Source organism: Monodon monoceros, unplaced genomic scaffold (assembly GCF_005190385.1).
Source record: "Monodon monoceros isolate NGI ecotype Baffin Bay Population unplaced genomic scaffold, NGI_Narwhal_1 Super_Scaffold_11, whole genome shotgun sequence".
Taxonomy (NCBI): Eukaryota; Metazoa; Chordata; class Mammalia; order Artiodactyla; family Monodontidae; genus Monodon; species Monodon monoceros.
The window spans coordinates 58,642,889-58,668,835 of record NW_021703767.1 but is presented as its reverse complement, the minus strand read 5'-3'; the positions used below and the strand labels follow the sequence as shown (position 1 = coordinate 58,668,835).

The following is a 25,947-nucleotide window of genomic DNA, read 5'->3' as shown; positions in this document are numbered from 1 at the left end:
TTTGCAGATAATATGATTATCTATATAGAAAATTCCAAGGGTCTTTAAAAAGAAGAGAAAAAAAAGCTCTACTAGAACTAATAAGTGAGTTCAGCATGGTCTCAGGATACAAGATAAGTATAAAAAATCAAGTATTTCTATATACTACCAATTGATACCAATTGATACAAATGAAAATTAAAGATACAATTCCACATACAACCATTCAAGAAATAAAAAGCAAAGGAACTAAAATAACAAAAACAATTTTGAAAGAGAAGAAAAAATGGGAAAAATCAGTATACCCAATTTTAAGGCATTATTACAGTTATAGTCATGGAGATTAGATAGTATTGTCAGAGAGAGAGAGACACGTGGAACAGAACAGAGAACCCAGAAATAGATCCACACAAACATCCACAACTATTTTTTTTTTTTTTTTTTTTTTTGCGGTACGTGGGCCTCTCCCATTGCGGAGCACAGGCTCTGGACACACAGGATCAGCGGCCATGGCTCACGGGCCCAGCCGCTCCACGGCACGTGGGATCCTCCTGGACTGGAGCACGAACCAGCATCCCCTGCATTGGCAGGTGGACTCTCAACCACTGCGCCACCAGGGAAGCCCCCCAACTATTTTTTGATAAAGGTGCAAAAGCAATTCAGTAGAGGATGTCTTACAAATGGTGCTGAAGAATGGGTCATTCATAGGCAAAAAAAAAGAACATTGACTCTAAGTCTCACATCTTTTACATAATTAATTATAGTGGGTCACAGAATTAAATACAAAATGTAAAACTAGAAAACTCTTTTTTAACTTGGAATAAAATCTTTGGGACCTAGCATAAGGCAAAGACACCAAAAGCATAATCCATAAAAGAAAAAAAAAAGAAATTATACTTCATCAAAATTAAAAACTTTTAACAGTCCAATGGGCAGAATACAGGAAGAGACATTTCACAGAAGAGGATATACACATGACAAATAAGCACAGAAAGATGGTCAACATGATTAGCCACTGGGGACATGCAAATTGAGACCACAAAAAGATATCTCTCTATTAGAAGGGCTAAAATGAAATATGGTGATGAAACTAAATGTTGGTGAGGATGCAAAGAACCTGGACCACTCATACATTACTAGTAGGAATATCAAATAGTACAGTCACTCTGGAAAAGAATTTGGCAGTTACTTAAAAAAAAAATTACATACACAAAGGAAGAGACCTAAAGGGCCTGGGTTAGCATGGGCGCTTTTGGCCTGGACACATAGAGCTCCCAATGCTAAGTCTGTCAAGGTCAAGGCTACAGCAACTCAACAAGACTTTCCACTATCCTCAAGTCAAGCAGTTATTGCTGGGAGCTTGGAGGTATCAAAAATTCGTGCCAGAAGACAAACTGTGCCTGTCCCTTAAACATTTGCCTTAAGGGCAGCTCCAGAGCACTATGCTCTGTTTCTGAACCAGCCCATCTGACAGCAGCCTGGTGAAGCTGCCTCCTCCACTCAGTCTCCTCCATCAGGGACCATTTTCTTCTTTGAACACCATCAGGGACACCCACAGCAGGGGCTGCGGGTCCAGTCCAGTGAGAACCCAGGAACTCAGAGATTTCTCCTGATTATGTCACAGAGTGCCAAGGGTAGGACTAGAGCCGTGTGGTTGACAGGGTCTTGGTTCTCCAGCTGGGTGTCAGCCCTGAGCCTCTGAGGTGGGAGAGCCAAGTTCAGGACATTGGTCCACCAGAGAACTCTCAACTCCTCATAATATCAATCGGCGAGATCTCTCCCAGAGATGTCCGTCTCAATGCTAAGACTCAGCTCAACTCAACGACCAGCCAGCTCCAGTGCTGGACACCCCATGCCAAACAGCTTACAAGACAGGAGCACAACCCCACCCATTAGCAGAGAGGCTGCCGAAAATAATAATAAGTCCACAGAAACCCCAAAAGACACCACCAGACATGGACCTGCCCACCAGAAAGACAAGATCCAGCCTCATCCACCAGAACACAGGCACTAGTCCCCTCCACCAGGAACCCTACACAACCCACTGAACCAACTTTAGCCACTGGGGACAGACACCAAAAACAACGGGAACTACAAACCTGCAGCCTGCAGAAAGGAGACCCCAAACACAGTAAGATAAGCAAAATGAGAAGACAGAAAAACACACAGAAGATGAAGGAGCAAGATAAAAACCCACCAGACCTAACAAATGAAGAGGAAATAGGTAGTCTACCTAAAAAAGAATTCAGAATAATGATAGTAAAGATGACCCAAAATCTTGGAAATAGAATAGAGAAAATGCAAGAAACATTTAACAAGGACTTAGAAGAACTAAAGATGAAACAAGCAACGATGAACAACACAATAAATGAAATTAAAAATTCTCTGGAAGGAATCAGTAACAGAATAACTGAGGCAGAAGAACAGATAAGTGACGGGGAAGATAAAATAGTGGAAATAATTACTGCACAGCAGAAGAAAGAAAAAGCAATGAAAAGAATTGAGGATAGTCTCAGAGACTTGTGGGACAACATTAAATGCACCAACATTTGAATTATAGGGGTCCCAGAAGAAGAGAAAAAGAAAGGGACTGAGAAAATATTTGAAAAGGTTATAGTTGAAAACTTCCCTAATATGGGAAAGGAGATAGTCAACCAACTCCAGGAAACACCGAGTCCCATACAGAATAAAATCAAGGAAAAACATGCCAAGACACATACTAATCAAACTATCAAAAATTAAATACAAAGAAAAAATATTAAAAGCAGCAGGAGAAAAGCAACAATTAACATACAAGGGAATCCCCATAAGGTTAACAGCTGTTCTTTCAGCAGAAATTCTGCAAGCCTGTAGGGACTGGCAGGACATATTTAAAGTGATGAAAGGGAAAAACTTACAACCAAGATTACTCTACCCAGCAAGGATCTCATTCAGATTTGACAGAGAAATTAAAACCTTTACAGACAAGCAAAAGCTAAGAGAACTCAGCACCACCAAACCAGCTTTACAACAAATAATAAAGAACCTTCTCTAGGCAGGAAACACAGAGAAGGGAAAAACCTGCAATAACAAACCCAAAGCAATTAAGAAAATTGTAATAGCAACATACACATCAATAATAACCTTAAATGTAAATGGATAAATGCTACAACCAAAAGACATAGACTGGCTGAATGGATACAAAAACAAGACCCATATGTATGCTGTTTACAAAATACTCACTTCAGACCTAGGGACACATACAGTCTGAAAGTGAGGGGATGGAAAAAGATATCCCACGCAAATGGAAATCAGAAGAAAGCTGGAGTAGCAATTCTTGTATAAGAAAAAATAGACTTTAAAATAAAGACTATTACAAGAGACAAAGAAGGACACTATATAATGATCAAGGGTTCAATCCAACAAGAAGATATAACAACTGTAATTATTTATGCACCCAATATAGGAGCACCTCAGTACATAAGGCAAATGCTAACAGCCATAAAAGGGGAAATTGACAGTAATACAATCATAGTAGGGGACTTTAACATCTCACTTTCACCGATGGACAGATCATCCAAAATGAAAATAAATAAGGAAACGCAAGCTTTAAATGATACAATAAACAAGATGGACTTAATTGATATTTACAGGACATACCATCCAAAAACAACAGAATACACTTTCTTCTCAAGTGCTCATGGAATATTCTCCAGGATAGATCTTATCTTGGGTAACAAATCAAGCCTTGGTAAATTTAAGAAAATTGAAATTGTATCAAGTATCTTTTCCAACCACAGCACTATGAGACTAGATATCAATTACAGGAAAAAATCTGCAAAAACTACAAACACATGGAGGCTAAACAATACACTACTACATAACCAAGAGGTCACTGAAGAAATCAAAGAGGAAATCAAAAAATACCTAGAAACAATTGACAATGAAAACACAATGACCCAAAACCTATGGGATGCAGCAAGAGCAGTTCTAAGAGGGAAGTTTACAGCAATACAATCCTACCTCAAGAAACAAGAAACATCTCAAATAAACAACCTAACCTTACACCTAAAGCAGTTAGAGAAAGAAGAACAAAAACCCCAAAGCTAGCAGAAGGAGAGAAATCATAAAGATCAGATTAGAAATAAATGAAAAAGAAATGAAGGAAACAAGAGCAAAGATCAATAAAACTAAAAGCTGGTTCTTTGAGAAGATAAAGAAAATGGATAAACCATTAGCCAGACTCATCAAGAAAAAAAGGAGAAGACTCAAATCAATAGAATTAGAAATGAGGAAGGAGAAGTAACAACTGACCCTGCAAAAATACAAAAGATCATGAGAGATTACTACAAGAAACTATATGCCAGTAAAATGGATAACCTGGAAGAAATGGACAAATTCTTAGAAAACCACAACCTTCTGAGACTGAAGCAGGAAGAAATAGAAAATATAAACTGACCAATCATAAGCACTGAAATTAAGACTGTGATTAAAAATCTTTCAACAAACAAAAGCCCAGGACCAGATGGCTTCACAGGCGAATTCTATCAAGCATTTAGAGAAGAGTTAAGACCTATCCTTCTCAAACTCTTCCAAAATATAGCAGAGAGAGGAACACTCCCAAACTCATTCTACGAGGCCACCATCACCCTGATACCAAAACCAGACAGAGATGTCACAAAGAAAGAAAACTACAGGCCAATATCACTGACGAACGTAGACGCAAAAATCCTCAACAAAATACTAGCAAACAGAATCCAACAGCACATTAAAAGGATAATACACCATGATCAAGTGGGGTTTATCCCAGGAATGCAAGGATACTTCAATATACACAAATAAATCAATGTGATACACCATAATAACAAATTGAAGAATTAAAACCATATGATCATCTCAATAGATGCAGAAAAAGCTTTTGACAAAATTCCACATCAATTTATGGTAAAAACCCTCCAGAAAGTAGGTATAGAAGGAACTTACCTCAACATAATAAAGGCCATATATGACAAACCCACAGCCAGCATCGTTCTCAATGGTGAAAAGTTGAAACCATTTCCAGTAAGATCAGGAAAAAGACAAGGTTGCCCACTCTCACCACTATTATTCAATGCAGTTTTGAAAGTTTTAGCCACAGCAATCAGAGATGAAAAAGAAATAAAAGGAATCTAAATAGGAAAAGAGGAAGTAAAGCTGTCACTGTTTACAGATGACATGATACTATACATAGAGAATCCCAAAGATGCTACCAGAAAACTGCTAGAGCTAATCAATGAATTTGGTAAAGTAGCAGGATACAAAATTAATGCACATAAATCTGTTGCATTCCTATACACTACTGATGAAAAATCTGAAAGAGAAATTAAGGAAACACTCCCATTTACCATTGCAACAAAAAGAACAAAATACCTAGGAATAAACCTACCTAAGGAGACAAAAGATCTGTATGCAGAAAACTATAAGATACTGATGAAAGAAATGAAAGATGATACCAACAGATGAAGAGATATACCATGTTCTTGGACTGGAAGAATCAACATTGTGAAAATGATTATACTACCCAAAGCAATGTACAGATTCAATGCAATCCTTATCAAACTCTCAATGTCATTTTTCACAAAACTAGAACAAAAAATTTCACAATTTGTATGGAAACACAAAAGAACCCGAATAGCCAAAGCAATCTTAAGAAAGAAAAATGAAGCTGGATGTATCAGGCTCCCTGACTTCAGATGATACTACAAAGCTACAGTAATCAAGACAGTATGGTACTGGCACAGAAACAGAAATATAGATCAATGGAACAGGGTAGAAAGCCCAGAGATAAACCCACACACATATGGTCACCTTATCTTTGATAAAGGAGGCAAGAATATACAATGGAGAAAAGACAGCCTCTTCAATAAGTGGTGCAGGGAAAACTGGACAGCTACATGTAAAAGAATGAAATGAGAACACTCCCTAATACCATACACAAAAATAAATTCAAAATGGATTAAAGACCTCTTATAAGGCTAGACACTATAAAACCCTTAGAGGAAAACATAGGCAGAACATTCTATGACATAAATCACAGCAAGATCCTTTTTCACCCACCTCATAAACAAATGGAAATAAAAACAAAAATAAACAAATGGGACCTATTGAAACTTAAAAGCTTTTGCACAGCAAAGGAAACCATAAACAAGACGAAAAGACAACCCTCAGAATGGGAGAAAATATTTGCAGATGAAGCAACTGACAAAGGATTAATCTCCAAAATATACAAGCAGCTCATGCAGCTCAATATCAAAAAAAAATAACAACCCAATCCAAAAATGGGCAGAAGACTTAAATAGACATTTCTCCAAAGAAGATATATAGATTTCCAACAAACACATGAAAGGATGCACAACATCATTAATCATTAGAGAAATGCAAATCAAAACTACAATGAGATATCATCTCACACCAGTCAGAATGGCCATCACCAAAAAAGCTACAAACAATAAATGCTGGAGAGTCTGTGGAGAAAAGGGAACCCTCTTGCACTGTTGGTGGGAATGTAAATTGGTACAGCCACTATGGAGAACAGTATGGAGGTTCCTGAAAAAACTAAAAATAGAACTACCATATGACCCAGAAATCCCACTACTGGGCATATACCCTGAGAAAACCATAATTCAAAAAGAATCATGTACCACAATGTTCTTTGCAGCTCTATTTACAATAGCCAGGACATGGAAGCAACCTAAGTGTCCACTGGCAGATGAATGGATAAAGAAGATGTGGCACATATATACAATGGAATATTACTCAGCCATAAGAAGAAACTAAATTGAGTTATTTGTAGTGAGGTGGATAAACCTAGAGTCTGTCATACAGAGTGAAGTAAGTCAGAAAGAGAAAAACAAATACTGCATTCTAATGTACATATATGGAATAAAAAAAATGGTTCTGAAGAACCTAGGTGCAGGACAGGAATAAAGAAGCAGACATAGAGAATGGACTTGAGGACACAGGGATGTGGAAGTATAAGCTGGGACGAAGTGAGAGAGTGGCATGGACATATAGACACTACCAAATGTAAAATAGATAGCTAGTGGAAAGCAGCTGCATAGCACAGGGAGATCAGCTCGGTGCTTTTTGACCACCTGGACACTTGGGATAACATGCAAGAGGGAGTGGATATGTGGATATAAGTATACGTATAGCTGATTCACTTTGTTATACAGCAGAAGCTAACACAACACAGTGAAGCAATTTTACTCTAATGAAGATGTTAAAAAAATAAAATAAAATGTTAAACCTTAAAAAAGAGCAAGAGAGGGAGACAGAGACAGACAGAAAGAGATAGGGAACAAATTACTGATATCCATAATGAAAAAGAGAACATGACTACAAATTATACAGTTATTAAAGTAGTAATAAATAGAAATTATGCATAACTTTTTGTCAGAATAATTTAATACCTTAGATGAAAATGGTTAAACTCCTCAAAAACACAACTTACCCAAACCGACACAAAAGAAAATAGAAAATCTGAATAGCCCTATATCTGTTAAAGAAATTGGGTATCTAAATTAAAACTGTCTCACAAACTAGAAGCCCAGATGGCTTGACTGGAAAATTCTGCCAAACATTTAAGGAATAAATGATAACAATTCTACATAAACTCTCTCATAAAATAGAAAATGATGAAGCACTTTCTTATTTTATGTGGCCAGCCCACTCTGATACTAAGCCCCAACAAAGATAATTACAAACAAACAAAACAATTAATTAAACATGATGCAAAAATTCTTAAAAAATATGTAGCCAATTAATTTTAAATATATAAAAAGTACGACATTATGATCAAATAGACTATCCAAAAAATATATCCAGAAATATTAGTTTAACATTCAAAAAACTATTTGTGGAATCTAAAAAAACTGAGCTCATAGAAACAGAGAACATATTGGTGATGGCCAGAGGTGGTGAGAGGAGACGGAGGAAATGGATGAAGATAGCCTAAAAGTACAGACTCCCAGTTATAAGGTAAATAAGTTGCCAAAGAAAGTAAAACCTCCATTTTTACCTCACACCATATGTAAAAGTGCTTAGAGATGCATCATAGACATAAATATAAAATCAAAAGCCCTAAAACTTCTGAAGAAAACATAAGAGAATACCTTTGCAACCTTGGAATAGACAAAGGGTTTTTAGATCAAAAAAACAATAGTAATTGGAGTTCTCAACATGAAAAATGTTTGCTTACCAAAGGATAGCTTTACATAAATGGATAATGTAAGTCTGAGAGGAAATAACACATATATCTGATAATGCACATTTTTCTAGTGAAATATAGCTAATTTGCAATGTTGTGTTAGTTTCAGGTATACAGAAAAGTGATACTCTTTTCCAGATTCTTTTCCATTATAGGTTATTACAAGATATTGAATATAGTTCCACGTGCTATACAGCAGGTCCTGTTACTTACCTATTTTATATATAGTAGTGTGCGTATGTTAATCCCAAACTCCTAATTTATCTCCCCCCACCACTGCTAAACCCTTTGGTAACCAGGGGTTTGCTTCCTATGTCTGTGAGTCTATTTCTGTTTTGTAAATAAGTTTATTTGTATCATTTTTTAGATTCCATACATAAGTGTATCCTATGATATTTGTCTTTCTCTGTCTGATTTACTTCACTTAGTATGATAATCTCTAGGCCCATCCAAGTTGCCGCAAATAGCATTATTTCACTCTTTCTCATGGCTGAGTAATATTCCATTGTATATATATATATATATATATATATATATATATATATATATATATATCTTCTTTATCCATTCATCTGTGGATGAACATTTAGATTGCTTCCATGTATTGTAAATAGTGCTGCAGTGAAGATTGCTGCACATGTATCTTTTCTTATTAGAGTTTTCTCCAGATATATGCCCAGGAGTAGGATCATATGGTAACTCTATTTTCAGTTTTTTAAGGAACCTCCATACTGTTCTCCATAGTGGCTGTATCAATTTACATTCCCACCAACAGTGTAGTTGGGTTCCTTTTTCTCCACACCCTCTCCACTATTTGTGATTTGTAGACTTTTTAATGATGCCCCTTCTGACCGGTGTGAGGTGATACCTCATTGTAGTTTTAATTTGCATTTCTCTAATAATTAGCGATATTGAACTTCTTTTCATGTGCCTGTTGGCCATCTGTATGACAATGCACTTTTATCCAGAATATATTTTTCAAAATTTCTACAATTTTATAATAAAAGAAAAACAACCCAATTTTAAAAATAGGCAAGGGGCTTCCCTGGTGGCGGTGCAGTGGTTGAGAGTCCGCCTGCCGATGCAGGAGACATGCCTTCATGCCCCGGTCCGGGAGGATCCCACATGCCGTGGAGCGGCTGGGCCCGTGAGCCATGGTCGCTGAACCTGAGTGTCTGGAGCCTGGAATCCACAACGGGAGAGGCCACAACAGTGAGAGCCCCGTGTACCACAAAAAAAATAAATAAAATAAAAAATAGGCAAAAGAGTTGAACAAATGTTTCAAAAAGAAAGATATATACCACTAAGCACGTTAAAATGCTTAACATCATTACTCTAGGGGAATGCAAATTAAAACTACAATGAGAAACATAATATTCAATTTAAATGAAGGTTTTAGAACTGGCAAATCTCACCTATAGAAATAGAAATAGGAAGAGTAGTTGCCTCGTGTCGGGTGGGGATTGATTGGAGCAGCACTGGAGAAATTTGGAAGGATATGAGAATATTCTACATCCTGATAGGACTGAGGGTTATATGCGTGTATGCACTGTCAAAACTTATCAAATGACGCATAAGTACATTTCAATGTGTGTAGATTGTACCTTGGTTTTTCTAATTACCAGTGTTTGGGCTGGACCCTTGAAGAATTAAATCAGAATATTCAGTGGCACCATCCTGGGCACCAATATGTTAAAGTTTCTCTGGTGATCCTAGTGTGCAACCTTGAAAGCCTCTGGTATGGTTTCATGCTCTGTCTCTAACCTCCATTTGTAGCCAAAGAATAGAGGACTGGCTAAGAGTTTAAAATAAGTTCTGGAAGTTAGAATTCCATAAAACGATGAAAGTTTGTAGTATCAAATTGAAAAGTGTCACTTCATCTGTCCATGGAGATTAACTTGGGATATAAGTGGAGAAAAAAAACAGGTGGCATCAAAGGCATCAATTGCTCCTCCCTGCTGGCAATGAGATGCCAGAGAGGCAAAGTATGAGGTGGAGCAAACATACCAAGGCCTCTGAGTTGTCCTCTTTTCCTAAGTGGAGAGAATTATTTCATACAGATGTGCTGATAATGTTGAGCAGAGAACTGTGTGGCTGTGTACATGGAGGTGTGTATGGTGGATGAGAATTGGTGAAGCACAGGTATATTTCCAGGGCTCAAGAAGTGCAGTAATGGAATTTAAGAACAAGTATTTTCTCATAATGTCTTCATATGTACATAAATATTTGTCAAACCATGTGTCCTGATTTTTGGTTTGGTTCCAGAAATGTGAATGAAGCACATGCAAGAAGATAGAGAATCCCCAGAGTACTTTCATCGTGTCTGACATCCAAATTCCCCTCTGCCATGAGTATCTATTGACATAGTACATCCTAGCTTAATTTACATTGGTAAATATAGAGTATATTATATGACATTGCGATGAAAACTTACTTTTTTTTTTCTATTCCAGATATTATTTCATGGAGTGTCAGTATCCTTAATTAGCCTGATTGTCAATAGATTTATTTTGCCAATGGCAATTACTAAACTCGGTAAGCCCTGCAAATTCATATTCTGAGTGAAGAGAAAAATATTCCCAACATGCTAAAGAATTGTTAATAATGAAGAAAGAAGCCATATAAATACAAATCAATGGTGTCTAATTGAAGAGGAAATTGGATCTCTATGTAAAGCCATATGAATTGTTTAGGCCAATAAGCTTGTTAGGCCAATAAGCAATAATCTTGTACCCCAGTGTTCATTGAAGCACTATTTACAATAGCCAGGACATGGAAACAACCTAAATGTCCAACGATAGATGAATAAATAAAGAAGATGTGGTACATATATACAATGGAATATTGCTCAGCCATAAAAAAGGAATGAAATTGGGTCATTTGTAGAGATGAGGATGGATGTAGAGTCTGTCATACAGAGCCAGAAAGAGAAAGAGCCAGAAAGAGAAAAACAAATATCGTATATTATTAACACGTATATGTGAAATCTAGAAAAATGGTACAGATGAACCTATTTGTAGGGCAGGAATAGAGATGTAGACATAGAGAACGGACATGTGGACACAAGGGGGAAGGGAGGGGTACGACGAATTGGGAGATTAGGTTTGACATAAATACACTACCATGTGTAAAATAGATAGCTAGTGGGAACCTGCTGTATAGCACAGGGAGCTCAGCTCCATGCTCTGTGATGACCTAGATGGGTGGGATGGGGGGCAGGGTGGGAGGGAGGTCCAAGAGGGAGGGGATATAGGTATATATATAGCTGATTCACTTCATTGTACAGCAGAAACTAGCATAACATTGTAAAGCAATTTTACTCCAATTAAAAAAAAAAGATTGCTTATTTACATTAGTCCAGTTTAAGTAAAATTATACAATAAGTTTATTCAGTTATTTGACAAACTTTTTGTTAAGAGCCTCTTATATGCCAGTCACTATTCTAACTGATAGTGATACATTATGAAGACAAAAAAGATTTCTGAGTTGATGGAGCTTATGTTGGATGGAGCTTATGGAGAAACAGGCAGTAAACAAGTCAAATAAGGTAATATCAGAGAGTCATTTTTGTATAAAAATAAACAAACCACATATAAATAAAATAGAAAACACAACAGGTAATAGATTCCTGAGGAAATTAGAAAATGAGTGTGTTCAAGGAAAGAAGGTAAGGTGCTGGGACCTTCGAGAACAATGCCAATAGTGAAGGAAGTTCAGATGGGAGAGGTAGGGAAAGAGTTAGATAATGAAGGACCTTGAATTTTAAGATTTTATTCTAAGGGATAAATGGATTTCTTGGTTGGTTTTAAGCAAGTAAGTGTAATTTTATGAATAAGGTCCTTAAAAAGACAACTCTCATTCTGTGGATAGCTGATTGGGAGCTATGAAGAGAATAGAAGCAGAAATAGCAGTTTTAGGAGGCAACTGCATTATACAATATGACTGTTTCAATCCCCTACTTTTTAACAATTGATAAATTGAAATCTAAAGAGTTAAAAGTTCTCGTCTAAGGTCACATGGCTTGATAACGACAGTTAAAGAACTAAAAACAAATTGCTCTAATGTTTTTAATCCATTGTATTCTTAACTGCTTTATCACCCTTTCTTGTTACACGCAGAGTTTTCATTCATATGGCATTTTGTAACCAATCTTAAATTTCATCTTTATGGATAATATTGCACCTTCATCCTCATATTTGCAACAAAATCTTTTCTTCCATTTACTTTTTTTATTTTCTGAACCTTAACATAGTAAAATGGAAAAAGCAGATTAAAGAGGTAAAATTTTTCAATTTATCAGATGTTCTACTTAGTAGCTAAATAAACCTAAAATTCTTATTGTGGAGCGTCTGTTTACTTGCACTGAGAGCAGTGAACGTTTGCTCATGGAACATTACTGCTTTCCAAAGAAACTTCTATGGCTCAGAAAAAGGGAATTTGTGTCTGGTAGTAAGATTCCTTCAAACATTGAGGTCTGGAGATATATATACATACACACACACACACACACACACACACACAGAGTTAATCCTTGATCAACATGAATTTAAACTACGCCAATCCACTTATAAGTGGATGTGAATTTTTTTAATTAAAAAAAATTAATATGTACTTCAGTATAACACAAACCTGCTTATTGAATCTGAGGATGCACAACCATGGATATGAATGACCAACTATAAAGTTATATGCGTGGAGGGTTGGCACCCCTGACTCCCATATTGTTCAAGAGTCAAATGTATACTTCTGGAGATAAATAAATATATATCATAAATACTTATATATATGACCTTATGTATAGGTGGGAAATATATGTATATAGCTACACATACATTGTGTACATATATGTATATCTATACCTCCTGCATATATCTCCTACACATCTATATGTATATTTTATATATATCACTAAAATGATGATGTCTACTATTTATAAAATGTGTTCTTTGTATCAAAGGTCTTCATGATGTCACATCAACAAAGTATAAATCACTGTATTATACATTTCAACACTTTCAAGAACTAACCATATCTGCAGCCTCTGCACTCAAATTTGACAAAGATCTTGCTAATGCAGATTGGAACATGGTTGAGAAAGCAATTATACTGCAAAACCCATATGCAGTAAGCAAGTAATATCTTTTGTTTATTCCTTCAAAGTGGATATGATTGCCCTTAAATATGTATAAATGTTATAAATATTAATTCACAATTCTTAGGGATTTTTGTGACCACTATGGGGCAAAGTAGAACTGACAACCCCTTTGAGTATAGCTAGTATGTATTGTAGATTCAAAAGAAGGACTAGTGTATTGGAGCTGCCTTTAAAAAGCAGCGTAGGGCTTCCCTGGTGGCGCAGTGGTTGAGAGTCCGCCTGCTGATACAGGGTACACAGGTTCGTGCCCCGGTCTGGGAGGATCCCACATGCCGCGGAGCGGCTGGGCCCGTGAGCCATGGCTACTGAGCCTGCGCGTCCGGAGCCTGTGCTCCGCAACGGGAGAGGCCATAACAGTGAGAGGCCCGCGTACCGCGAAAAAAAAAAAAAAAAAAAATATATATATATATATATATATAACTTTGTAATATAAAATAGAATTCAAAGCCAGTGTCATACGATTAGATGTGGTGAAATGTCACCTCCTGCTTCTGAGATATGCTTTAGAATCTCCATGTTCAGACTTCTAATTCATATATGAGTTCATAATTCATTAGCAGTCATGAATGCCACAAGGAGAAATAATAAAAGTTGTCCTGGTGTCTGCTCAATGCTTCTTCTGTGTTGCCATCTCCTATATTAAGTCCAATTTTCATTGCAATGTTTTTCTGCATCAAACAATATGAGGGGTCAACTTCTATGACTGTAGACATAAGATAATTGGTTGCTATGAAATAGGATTTCTAAAACTCCATTTAAAATCCTCTAACAGGTGCTTGAAGCTCCAGGTGGGGGCTCAGAATCAAGCCTTGTGTCTGCAGGAATATTGCCAGGATTTCTGGATAAGAAAAGTACCAAGTCAAATCTAAGGATGTTTTATAGTAGCTCCCAATATCTGATTGTGGCCTTTTGTTAATCTGGCTGCATCAGAATCACTGGGAAAGCTTATTAAAAAATACGGATTGATTTCCCAGCCTCTACCCAGGAGATTCTGATGCAGATGGTCTGAGGAGGGTCCCAGGAATATATATTTTTAATCCATTTACCCAGCTAATTCTAATGCAAAGTCAGGGTTGAGGTCACCACTCTGGTATTTGATCTGTTTCAGAAGGCAGATAATTAAACAACTACATTCTCCTCTTTATGATGCTGACATGAAGGATATTCTAGTGTTATAGATAGAACATTGGCTTTAGACTCAGAAAATCTGGGTTCATATCCTAGCTTTATCACTTAATAGATGCTTTATGATCTTTATATAAACCTTTTATTTTATCTAAGCTTCAACTTTTTTTCATCTATAAAATGGAGTTATCCATATACCCATTTCCTAACAGCCATGTTCACGTTTTATTCTACCTTAAGTGATTAGTTTAAAGCAGTGGTTGTCACACTTTAGCTGTAGCAGAATCATGGAATGGGTTTGTAAAAACACAGATTGCTGTCCCATCTCTCCACAGTCTCTGATTCAGCAGGTCTATGGTGGGGTTTGAGAATGTGCATTTCTAACAATACCCAGGTGATGCTGCTGGTGCTGGGGAACCACACTTTCAGAACCAGTGGTTTAAAGTGTGATCAGCAATGTAGTAGCTTTCATAAACTTTTACCAATGCCATGCAAAGGTAAAAATATGATATAACTCCTTCCCCCCAAAACTGGCAATTATGTTACCTTCTAGATGACTGTGCAAACGATGAGAAAACTCATCTGAACATTTTTCTGTATCTAGCAAAATTTCTATACTTTTTTAAACCAAAATGGTATGTGAATTGCTTGAGGTTTATGCTAAACAATGTGTTAATGTTCATGTATTATTTTTTGGTTTTGATTTGTGTTCTATTTAGTTGGGCCAAGAAGAAAAAACAGAACATCAAAAAGTGAAATGTCTACACTGTAACAAGGAAATAGATGAGACCCTTAACATTGAAGCAATGGAGCTGGCCAAGAGGCGTCTCCTGTCAGCACAAATAGTTAGTATTTTATTATACGCTTTTAAAATTTTTGTCCTATCATTTGCAAATATTATTTTACCATTCAGTAGGTTGTCTTTTCATTTTGTCAATGGTCTCCTTTGCTAAGTTTAATTAGGTCCCATTTGTTCATTTTTGCTTTGTTTCCTTTGCCTTAGGAGACAGATCCCAAAAAATATTGCTACGATTTATGTCAAAGAGTGTTCTGCCTATGTTTTCTTCTAGGAGTTTTGTGATTTCCAGTCTTACATTTAGGTCTTTAATTCTGAATTTATTTTGGTTTGTGTTGTGAGAAAATGTTGTAATCTCATTCTCCTACATGTAGCTGTCCAGCTTTCCCAGCACCTCTTATTAAAGAGACTGTCTTTTTCCATTGTAAATTCTTGCCTCCTTTGTCATAGATTAATTGACCATAGGTGCATGGTTTTATTTCTGGGCTCTCAATCCTGTTCCATTGATCTACATGTCTGTTTTTGTGCCAGTACTATACTAAAAAAATTTAAATTAAAAAATTAAATTATTGGCTAAAATTATACTGAAAAGTTTCTCCCTTGCTTAAGACATCTTGGTTATTCTCACCTGCACAGCTTAATAGATTGTTTACAAAGGCAAAGGGAAGTTTGGCATTGTCTTAGGAATCCGCTTGAGTGCAAAGAGAAAAAAGAAAAGGACAAAAAGAAAAAGAAATCCACTCAAATTAGCTTAAGTAGAAGGTGTTTTATTTTGAGGAACTTGGAACTTCACAGATCCCAATGGCAGGAATTACAGCTGAGCTCTACCACCAGATGCGTTATGCAGTCAGTTCCATGACACTGCCTATCTCTGGACCGAACCAGTTTTTCCCGAAAGAATACCACCAAGTCCACTAGTAACTGCAGGTATAGGTTAGTATGTTTTCATATCAAATCTTAGGTAAAAATTAAAGAAATTCTGTAGCACAGCAGCATATAGGGCTCTGTGAGGAAATGCTAATAGCCCAGTTACCATTTTCTATCCAGGTCAGAATCTTGACCAGTTGCCATGACTCATCCTCTCAAAATGTTCATGTTGGGCCTTCCTCACTGCCTGTGGAACTGTCATGCATTTCTCTTCTGTTCCATGCATATAGGGTTCTGCTTGCTCTGTCTAACTTGGGAAATGGAAGATCTTTAGGGTATGATTATTCCCTCCTCAGCAGTAGTCCTGGCAGACAAGCTGAGTCTCAAAGACAGCTTTCCAAGGACCTAAATAACTTCTTTAAGCAATTGAGGCAGTGCCATGAAGGGTAAACGTATGCCCATATCATGCTTTGTTCCACCAGCAGATTTTATGAGATCATGTCTTTGAGTCACTTCCAGATTTTTAATTTATTTCAGGAAAATATAGTATTCAGGAACCCTTAAAATCAATGCAGGAGACTCCATTTTGAGTCTTGCTTTTATTATTAATACGATATGTGACTCAGAACATATTCTTTTAAGTTATTATTCTCCCCATCTGTAAAAGGGGAAATTATGCTACCTGAATGACCTCTTAGATTCCTTCCACTCATGATAGCCTGTGTTTTCTGCAATATATACTTCCTGTACCTTTTTGATTTATTGCCTTAAACTTTTTTTTCTACTATTATATCTTCATTGATTTTGTGCTGTGTGTTAGGTCTTAATCCAGAAATCTTATTTTTCAAAGTATATTGGATCTCTCTGTTCTATTCTCCAGATCTTCATCTCACCTCATATATTTTTACTCTTTCTTTGTTCTAGACATATTTTCATGTGTATCTTAGCTTGTTGATTTGATTTCTGCAATCTCAATACTAATGTTCACTGTTCCCAACAGTATTAATTGGTTATTGCAGTTTTCAAAGCTCTGAGAGTTTTAATTTAAATCTCAGCCAGCTCTTGTTAACGGGAGCAATATCTCCTCCACTACTGTATGTTAGAAGAGGGGGACTTCCCTGGTGGTCCAGTGGTTAAGATTCCACGCTCCCGATGCAGGGGTCCCAGGTTTGATCCCTGGTCAGGGAACTAGATCCCGCATGCATGCCGCAACTAAAGATCCCACATGCCACAAGGAAGAACCCACACGCGGCAACGATGATTCTGCGTGCGGCAACTAAGACCCAGAGAAGAAATATAAATTAATTAACTAATTAAAAAAAGAAAGAAGAGGAAGCACAGCATGGTAAGACAGTGGCACAGGAGAGTGGTAAGGAGAGCAGCACAACATAATGGGGGAAAAGAGAGGCAGGCTTTAATTCAGAAAGAACTGAGTTTCCAATGTGATCTTGAGAAAACTGCTCAACTCCCTGAGGAGCCTCATCTTTCTCATCTATGCAGATTCGTATACCTTCCTCATAAAGCTGTTGCAAGAATTAAATAATTTTCTGTAAAACATAATTATGTTAATTCAATAGTATATTAGAGAGCTCAGAGATGGCAGTTATTGTTAGGAATCAACCATTCTCTAAATTCTTCTTACATTTTGGTGTGAAGGATCACTTAAGAGTTAACATTTTTCTAGTATCTAACTGCTTTGTCACTTATGTCGCTAAGCTTTCGTGAGCTCCATATGACTTTCAGCTTTCTTATTTTCCCCACAAACTACAGTATTTATCTTTGAGGATACTGAAAATATTTTAATTTTACATTATTTTGCAAGTATTTTAATGAAGTTTAAGGAGAAAATGATACTCTATTGAATTCTTTTCATTACTGACAAATAACCTTTTGACATTTCATTCTTAAATTTAGTTCTGTCCCTTTCTAGGATCCCCCAAGAGCAAAACCATGCTTCAATGTCCGTAAATAATTGTGCAGACAGAGTGTCTTCTATGGAACCAGGAATCTTTAGTCATATCACACATCCCAATTTAGACAGTTGATTCTCAACAATGTTCAGCACACAGAAGCCGAGTGGGCTCTCAGTATATGGACCGAATGAATGAATGTCTGTGTTCTGCACCACAGGAGCAGTTCATTTCATGCTGGGAATAGATTGGAGACAAGAGAGTTCTGTTGTCAAAATATTTGGGGAAGTGGAATTAAATAAAGATATAAATCAGAATCCCTTACTGTAGAATTTCTCAGAGTTTTTAATATTCTAATATGCATTATAAGCTTTTAAGATGGGGTTACTTTGCAACAGTTCCCACACTTATTTGGCTACAGAACTCCACTTATTTTTGAAAACCTAATTAACATCTAGAGGAACCTAGTTTCCTGCATAACCATTTTCATTCTACCCAAAACTCAGACCTACCTTCTGTACTGACCTCATGGTCTGGACTCCATAGAAAAAAAGTTTTTTTATATAAAGATACTTGATTATTTGGGGATTTTGACTTCTTTCTCACAGATTATTTTTCCATAAAGAAAATAATATATTGTCCCTGTTACCCATATTATAGAATGATTTGATTCAACATTTCTTTTAGGCAAGCTACCAGAGACAATACAGGAATGAGACTCTGTCCCAGAGTGCAGTCCAGGTGCTGGTAGGTGCAGCAGGAAGCTTTGGTGAGAAAGGAGAGTAAGTATATTTTCAGGAGAAAGCTTCCATCCTAAGCCACTGCATTTAGGAAATTGTGCAAATGAGTTTCTCGCTTTTGTCCGGTAACTTGAGATCATCCAGTATTATGCGTGCAAGCCACTGCCTGCTCTCCACCCCACAACCAGGCCAAATCACCTGCTTCCAGTTTCCCAAACTTGCTCCACTCATTCACACCTCTGTGCATTTGAACCAGCTGCTGCTTCTGACTGAGATGCTCTTCCCTTTCTCCTTTTGCCCACCCCTGCAAAACTAAGCTGTGGTAAACCACTCCTCCTTCTAGGCTACTCAGATACCTCACTGAGGTCAAAGACTTCCTTAGTTCTTCCAGGCATATCTTCCCAATGCACAACCTCTCCTGATATACTCATAATGATTTCTTTAGATGCAAGCCTCCAGAGTCAACAATGAGTTCCTCAAAGTCAGCATGTTAGGGAGTATCCTCAGATCATCTCCTGTGGAGTGGAAGGATGAAGGATGTATGATTGGGCAGAGGACGAGTTAAACTGCAATGCAGTTGTGATAGTGACCACCCAAAACCCAGACATACCTTCTTGTTCTAGATCTCACTTCTGGTACTGAGGACACCAAAATTTCCTGCTCAAGTGGTCCTAAGCTTATTTCTAGGATTGCTTGGGCCTTTTCCCTTATGTCATGATCTTACAAGCAAACTGGGCCCTTGGTGTGCACCCCTCAAAACCTAAGACATGTGCCAGACTGGTGTCCACTCACATGCACTGGCTTGAGGTACAGTGGGAGATAAAGCTGTGTGTGGGAAGAGAAACAGCCAGACACTAGAGCATGCTCTCACTGCAGTGTGAGTACAGATTTTCAAAGGGTCTAAGAGTTTTCATTTCAAGCCTAGCCATGTAAATCATTATGACATTATCTTTCCATATATGGTGCAAGTCCTCCACCTGCCCTCTTGCTCTAGGGCCCTCAAATGATTAGGGAACCTGAGCGATGTTAATGAAGTAGAGGGAGAAGGCTGGGCCGATGTGATCAATTTAAAACAATATGATTCATACTTTAAAGACAGATGCACTATGTACAGTGGAAGTTTTTAAATGAATGAACAAATGGCATGCTGAAAAGTAGTATCACTGCATTGTCCAGGAGAGGTTAACATATGTAGAATACGTATAAAACAGTACCTATATAGAGCAATTCAGCCCACCACCTTGATTTTTCCTCTTAAAACCCACGAAGGCAGAAGCAACATATGCCTCTGAGGACCCAGAGTAAATGGGGTTAAGGTGTGAAAGGACTCGTAGTGGGCAACAAAGGCAAATTTTGAAACATTTATTACATTTTCATTCATACATGCAAGAGATAAATATTGAATACTAATGTGTGCAAAACTATATGCCAGCACTGGGGAATATCAAGATCAGTGAAATGGTGTTCAGATCAGAGAACTTTCTCTTAATTACACTTGTGCTCAGTGCTTACTGCCTTGCTGTGTTGCTTTGGAGTTGATTCCACCATCTGCTGATCATTCCTATCCATAGCCCCACCTGTTGGGGTACCCTGTGGCAAGAAAACAAGTCTAAAGATAAAAACAGTAGGGGGTTAAATAGAGGTACCAGGACCTGTGCTAAGTGCCTGCGTAATTGCCTAAGAAGCAATACTTTGAATAGAGCTTATATTTATTGCCCTGTGTCAGACACAGTTTTAAACATATTACATGTATTACCCATTCAATGTCATAAATATCCTATAAGTGCTATTATTATCTTTATTTTGCAGGTGGGGAAAGTGGGGCACAGAGAGATTAAATAATTTACCCAGGGTTATTTAACTAATGAATTACAGAGCACAGGTTCAAAGCTATCCTACCTCACTGTCTAGTTAGAGAGATCATACTCTTTTCCTAAATCAGGTCTAAACAGTGAACATGTTGATATAAAATAGGAACTCAGGAGCCTGAAAAACACAATAATTTGGCCTGTAAAATATCACACACATTGATATCACAGAATTTTAGGATTCATAGGAACGTGTGAAATGATCAAGTCTTAGCTTAGACATTAATTCCTTTAGGAAGGTTTCCTGATTCCCCAAGACTATATTCAGCACCCTCCTTTGTGGGTCCAGAGTGTCCTCTTGTTGTCTCTGCAGAACGCTTACTACACTTAACTGCAGCTGTTGTTTGCATGTTTTACTCCACTAGTCTTCTGGATTCTTGAAGGTAGAGACCAGTATTTATGGTTTACCCCATGCATTTATCAAGCATAAAAGTTGCTCAATCAAATATTTTAAAAACCAGAAATGAATCAAGTCATATATACATTCATGCTTTTCCATGTAATTACCACATGATTATATTGAATCACAGAGAACGGAATAACTTCCTTCTTTTTAATTATATCAGTATCCCTGTAACAGAGAAATTGCCCAAACTTTAGGGTGAGAACATCATAATCCATAGGAAGAACAAGGTCCACCTTTGTACTTAAGTCACCAATGCCCTTCCATTAAGCTGCATTTTAAGGTAGGGCCTCAGATCCAGGGATGGAGCCCCATCCTCCTTCTGATGAAGACAATGTAAGTATCTGGTCAGCAGCAGGTAAGTTCCTCATAAAACCAAGGGAATTTGCTCAGCAAGACCAAATCATAGCACATAGATCTGAACTGCCTCAACAAAAAACCCAGAAGAAACCTACAGGCAACTTGGGGCAAATGTCTTTTGGTGGTTTATGAGCACCAACTTCTCCAAGTAACCATTTTTACTCTTTCACTTCTCCACTTGTATTTTCCCCATAAACTCCCTGATTACTTGCCCAGAAGGTGCAAGAAAAGAGATGGGCGAATGTGTGAGTTGGGCTGGATGCCTCATATATGCTTTCTCATTTAAGTTTCCCAGGCTGACATAAGTATTTTTACTTCCATTCTGAGAGCAAACAGGTTAATGAGGTAATTTGTTCACTGCCACCCAGATAATGGAGGATCAAACACAAAAACCCACATATATTTGAATCCCAAATATTTGAATCATGGTATGCTTTCTCTCCCTGAAACTTGACTTCTCTATTTTGAACCATTTATCTCTTTTTTTTTTTTTTTTACTCTCTGTTTAATGATGAGTCCCACAATCTAACTTCATAATTATATATCCACCTTCATCTACATCTTCATGACTTGGACCTATGCCCATGAAAGTGTCTCATTTCCTGTCGTCACTGGACAAAATAGTTTTCCTGCCTCCTGACAATACTGCATTAAACTTATCTCAAAAATTTTAAAGCATATTTAAAGGTTCTTCTTCTTTTTTCTTTTTTTTAGATATATGAGTGCAGAGACAATAAAGAATTATTCTGAAAGCAAAAAAATTCTTGTCTTTACTAGAAAAGTATTGCTCAACTGGGTGTATAATACGAAAAAGGAAAAAGGGATCCCATCAAGGTAAGTGCTTTTAAACCTTACTAGAAATGTTATTATAATCATTTGAAATTTCCTTTTATTTATTTTTAAAAATTTATATCCTGAATACTTTGTAAAATATTTTGAGGTGGTTTACAACTAAATTACTTATATACATACAAAAAGTTACTTAAAGAAAAAAAGATATAGTGTAATAACTTTTATTATAGAGGTAAATTTCATACAAGATTAAACATTAACCATTTTTAAGTGTACCATTCAGGGTTATTTAGTATATTCACGTTGGGCAACCATCTCCTCTGTCAAATTCCACAGCATTTTCATTGCCCCAAATGTAAATCCAGTACCCATTAAGCTCTTCATTCTCTCTTCCCCCCCCAGCTCCTGGATAGCACTAGTCTGCTTTCTGTCTCTATGAATTTACCTATTCCAAATGTATTATATAGATAGAATCATATAACATATAGCCTTCGGTTTATGGATTCTTTTTTTTTAAACATCTTTATTGGAGTATAATTGCTTTACAATGGTGCGTTAGTTTCTGCTTTATAAAGAAGTGAATCAGCTATACATATACATATATCCCCATATCTCTTCCCTCTTGCGTCTCCCTCCCTCCCACCCTCCCTATCCCACCCTGGAAGCAACCTAAGTGTCCATCGACAGATGAATGGATAAAGAAGATGTGGCACATATATACAATGAAATATTACTCAGCCATAAAAGGAAACGAAATTGAGTTATTTGTAGTGAGGTGGATGGACTTAGAGTCTGTCATACAGGGTGAAGTAAGTCGGTTTCTGGATTCTTTCACTCAGCATAATGTTTCTTCCACATTGTAGCATGTATCTGTAGCATAAGGTTCATCTACTTTGTAGCATGTATGAATACTTTATTTCTTCTAATGGCTGAATAATAGTCCATTGTACAGACGTGCTGTATTTTCTTTATCCATTCAACGGTTGATGAGTATTTGAGTTGTTCTCAGCTTTTGGCTATTGTAAACAGTGCTGCTATGAACATTTATGTACATGTATTTGTTTGAATTTCTGCTTTCCATCTTTTGGGTATGCACCTAGGAGTAAAACTGCTGGATCATATGAAAATAACATTTATTTAATTTATTTAATTTCTTGAGGAAACACCAAATTGTTTTCCACATCTGCTAGATAATTATGAAATCAGGAAATGTGAGTCCATCCACTTGTTCAAGATTGGTATAGCTATTCAGGGTTCCTTGCAATTCCATATGAATTTTAGGATTAGCTTGTCTATTTATGCACATAAAAAATGTCATTGAGATTTTCTTAGGGATTACATTTAGCTTGTAAATTGCTTTGAGTAGTATTACCATCTTAAAATATTAAACTTTCTGATTCATGAACATGGGATGTCTTTTCATTTATTTAGATCTTTAATTCCTGTTAGGAATGTCTTAAAGTTTTCAGTGTACATGTCTTTGGTAAAATTTAATCCTAAATACTTTTATGCTATTTCCAATAAAATTGTGCTTCTGATTTCATTTTTGTAGTGTTTATTTCTAGTGTATAGAAATACAAGTTATTTCTGTATATTGATCTTGTATCTTGAAGCTTTGCTGAATTCATTTATTAGCTCTAGTTGTTTTTTGTGAATTCTCTAGGACTTTCTGTATTTAAGAGCATATCACCTAGGGATAGAGATAATTTTACTTTTTCCTTTCCAACTGGGATGTCTTTTATTTCTTTTCTTAGATTCAAGCGAGGTCTCCCTCTTCTCAATAGGAGTATCAGTAAATACCAAATGGATATTTTTGTACTATGGTTCTTTTAAAACCTTCAATAGTGACTTAGGCTACAACTTTCTGAGCACTTACTTCTGTTGATGTAACAAAGAAATGGAGATTTGAAAAACTAGGATTTATAGTCGTCTACCTTTTAGGCTGTCTCTTATGTATCACTCATCTCAGAGTAGGTAGTACAGATTCTGGAGTCAGATGGCTTAGTTTAGAATCCTAGTCTTTATCATTTATTAGTTGGATAAGTTTTACAGGTCTCAGTTTTCTCATTTGAAAAACGGATAAAGTAATATCGATGTCATATTCTGGAGACTGATATATGTAAAGCATTTGGCAAAATAACTGGCATATAGTAGGTACTAGTATATGCTAGTTGGGTTCACCTCTGCCTACATTATGAGACTGTTGTAAAGATTACATAAATAGTGTGTGTAGAAGCACTTAGTCCAGAGACTAGCACTAAGTAAGCACTTAAATGTTAGCATTTATTATTGTGCTAAATAAAAATTGAGTTCTCTAACCAGTGGATGAAGTCACTATCAAAGATGAACAAAGACACAAGGAAATAAATAATCGTGAGAGTGAATCAGCAGAAATAACGGCAGATTTATATCCCTAAGACTTCAGTTATTAAAATTATCCAATATGGACTATAAGTATTAATGAAATGTTGAAGTTAGTAAGTGATGGAGTCACAAACATGAACAAGGCCAATCACCAAAAGAAGATTTATATAATGAAAATGAAAAAATATACAATTTATATATAAATTATATAACATGGAAAATATATATATAATAGTTTCTACCACCTTTTCATTGCTTCCAAGGTAATTACCCAGGTCAGGTCTCAACACAGCTGGAGGGGGAAATATAGTGGCTGCTTCAGGAGACTACAACTTGTCAGCTGATGGAATTACAGGACCTGACATCAGCAAATACTAGTAGAACATATAAGGGGATGGGTCTTGAGGATATGGGACCAGAGGGCTGCAACATAAGGCCAGATTGGGGAGAAATTTATTGGCACAGAGGTCTTATCCATGATAATTCAGGATTCAACATTCTATCTAGGACCCTTGGAGCTGGTGCTATTATATTCCTGAGATGGTTCTTTGAAGCTTGACCAAGCCAATAATCTACAATAAATGAAGTGCAGATGATAAAATTGGAATATTTAACTAGATTTATTATATTAGAATGAAGAACCAACCTCATGATCTTGTTCCCTGCGAAAGAACGGAGGATATTTCCCTTCACCAAGGCAACAGTGAGAAACTCAATGATAGATGTCCTCTGCAGGACATGGTTAACCATCATTAAGTCTGCTGTGGAACTGGCCTCTTTAGTATCAAAAGGAAATGGGAATGGCAGAAGACAGATGGCAACACTTAAATGTCAGAGGCAAGGTGGGCATACTTTATTTTGTGGACAGCAAAACTGGAGTAGCAGTCAGAGTGTTTGACCTAAGGATGGGTAACAAATATTGTATATTAAAAGACAATATAGACAAACAGTTAACTATGGTATTACTTGACTTTTCTAAAGGTAAAAAGGGAGAGCTGTTGAGCAAAGGGATGAAGTCAATTACTGCAAGATAGCTAAGTCAATTCTCAGAACCAGAGTCCTTGAGAAAGAACTGAAGCACCACAAATATGTAGGATAAATATTTCCTCAATCTTCTCTCAAATGGACATTTAATCATTTTACCAGAGTTCCTGTGCATTGGGAAAAGAAAATACTCAGACTCTGTTAGGACTTTGGGTTATGGCATTTTAAATGATACTGATACCAAAGGCTTGAAATACTATTGTGTTCCTCAAGTTAAACTGGGAGCTTTTAGGCCAGATAATTTATGGAGTTTCTGACCCAGTCTGTCTCATAGAAGTCCACCAGGTCCACTGTGTGGTTATTTCCCTAAGTCCCTA

The 25,947-nt window shown here is 36.8% G+C and overlaps 1 protein-coding gene across 1 annotated transcript in view; it reads left to right on the top strand.

The window, feature by feature from the left end:
- Nucleotides 1-25,947, top strand: part of SLC9C1 (solute carrier family 9 member C1) — a 94,736-nt gene that overhangs the window by 34,604 nt on the left and 34,185 nt on the right. Inside the window, exons 10-14 of the mRNA XM_029213713.1 lie at nt 10,660-10,741; nt 13,164-13,330; nt 15,206-15,331; nt 18,747-18,841; nt 22,145-22,264. Coding sequence (XP_029069546.1) covers nt 10,660-10,741; nt 13,164-13,330; nt 15,206-15,331; nt 18,747-18,841; nt 22,145-22,264 — 590 coding nt within the window. The remainder of the gene's footprint in view (nt 1-10,659; nt 10,742-13,163; nt 13,331-15,205; nt 15,332-18,746; nt 18,842-22,144; nt 22,265-25,947) is intronic.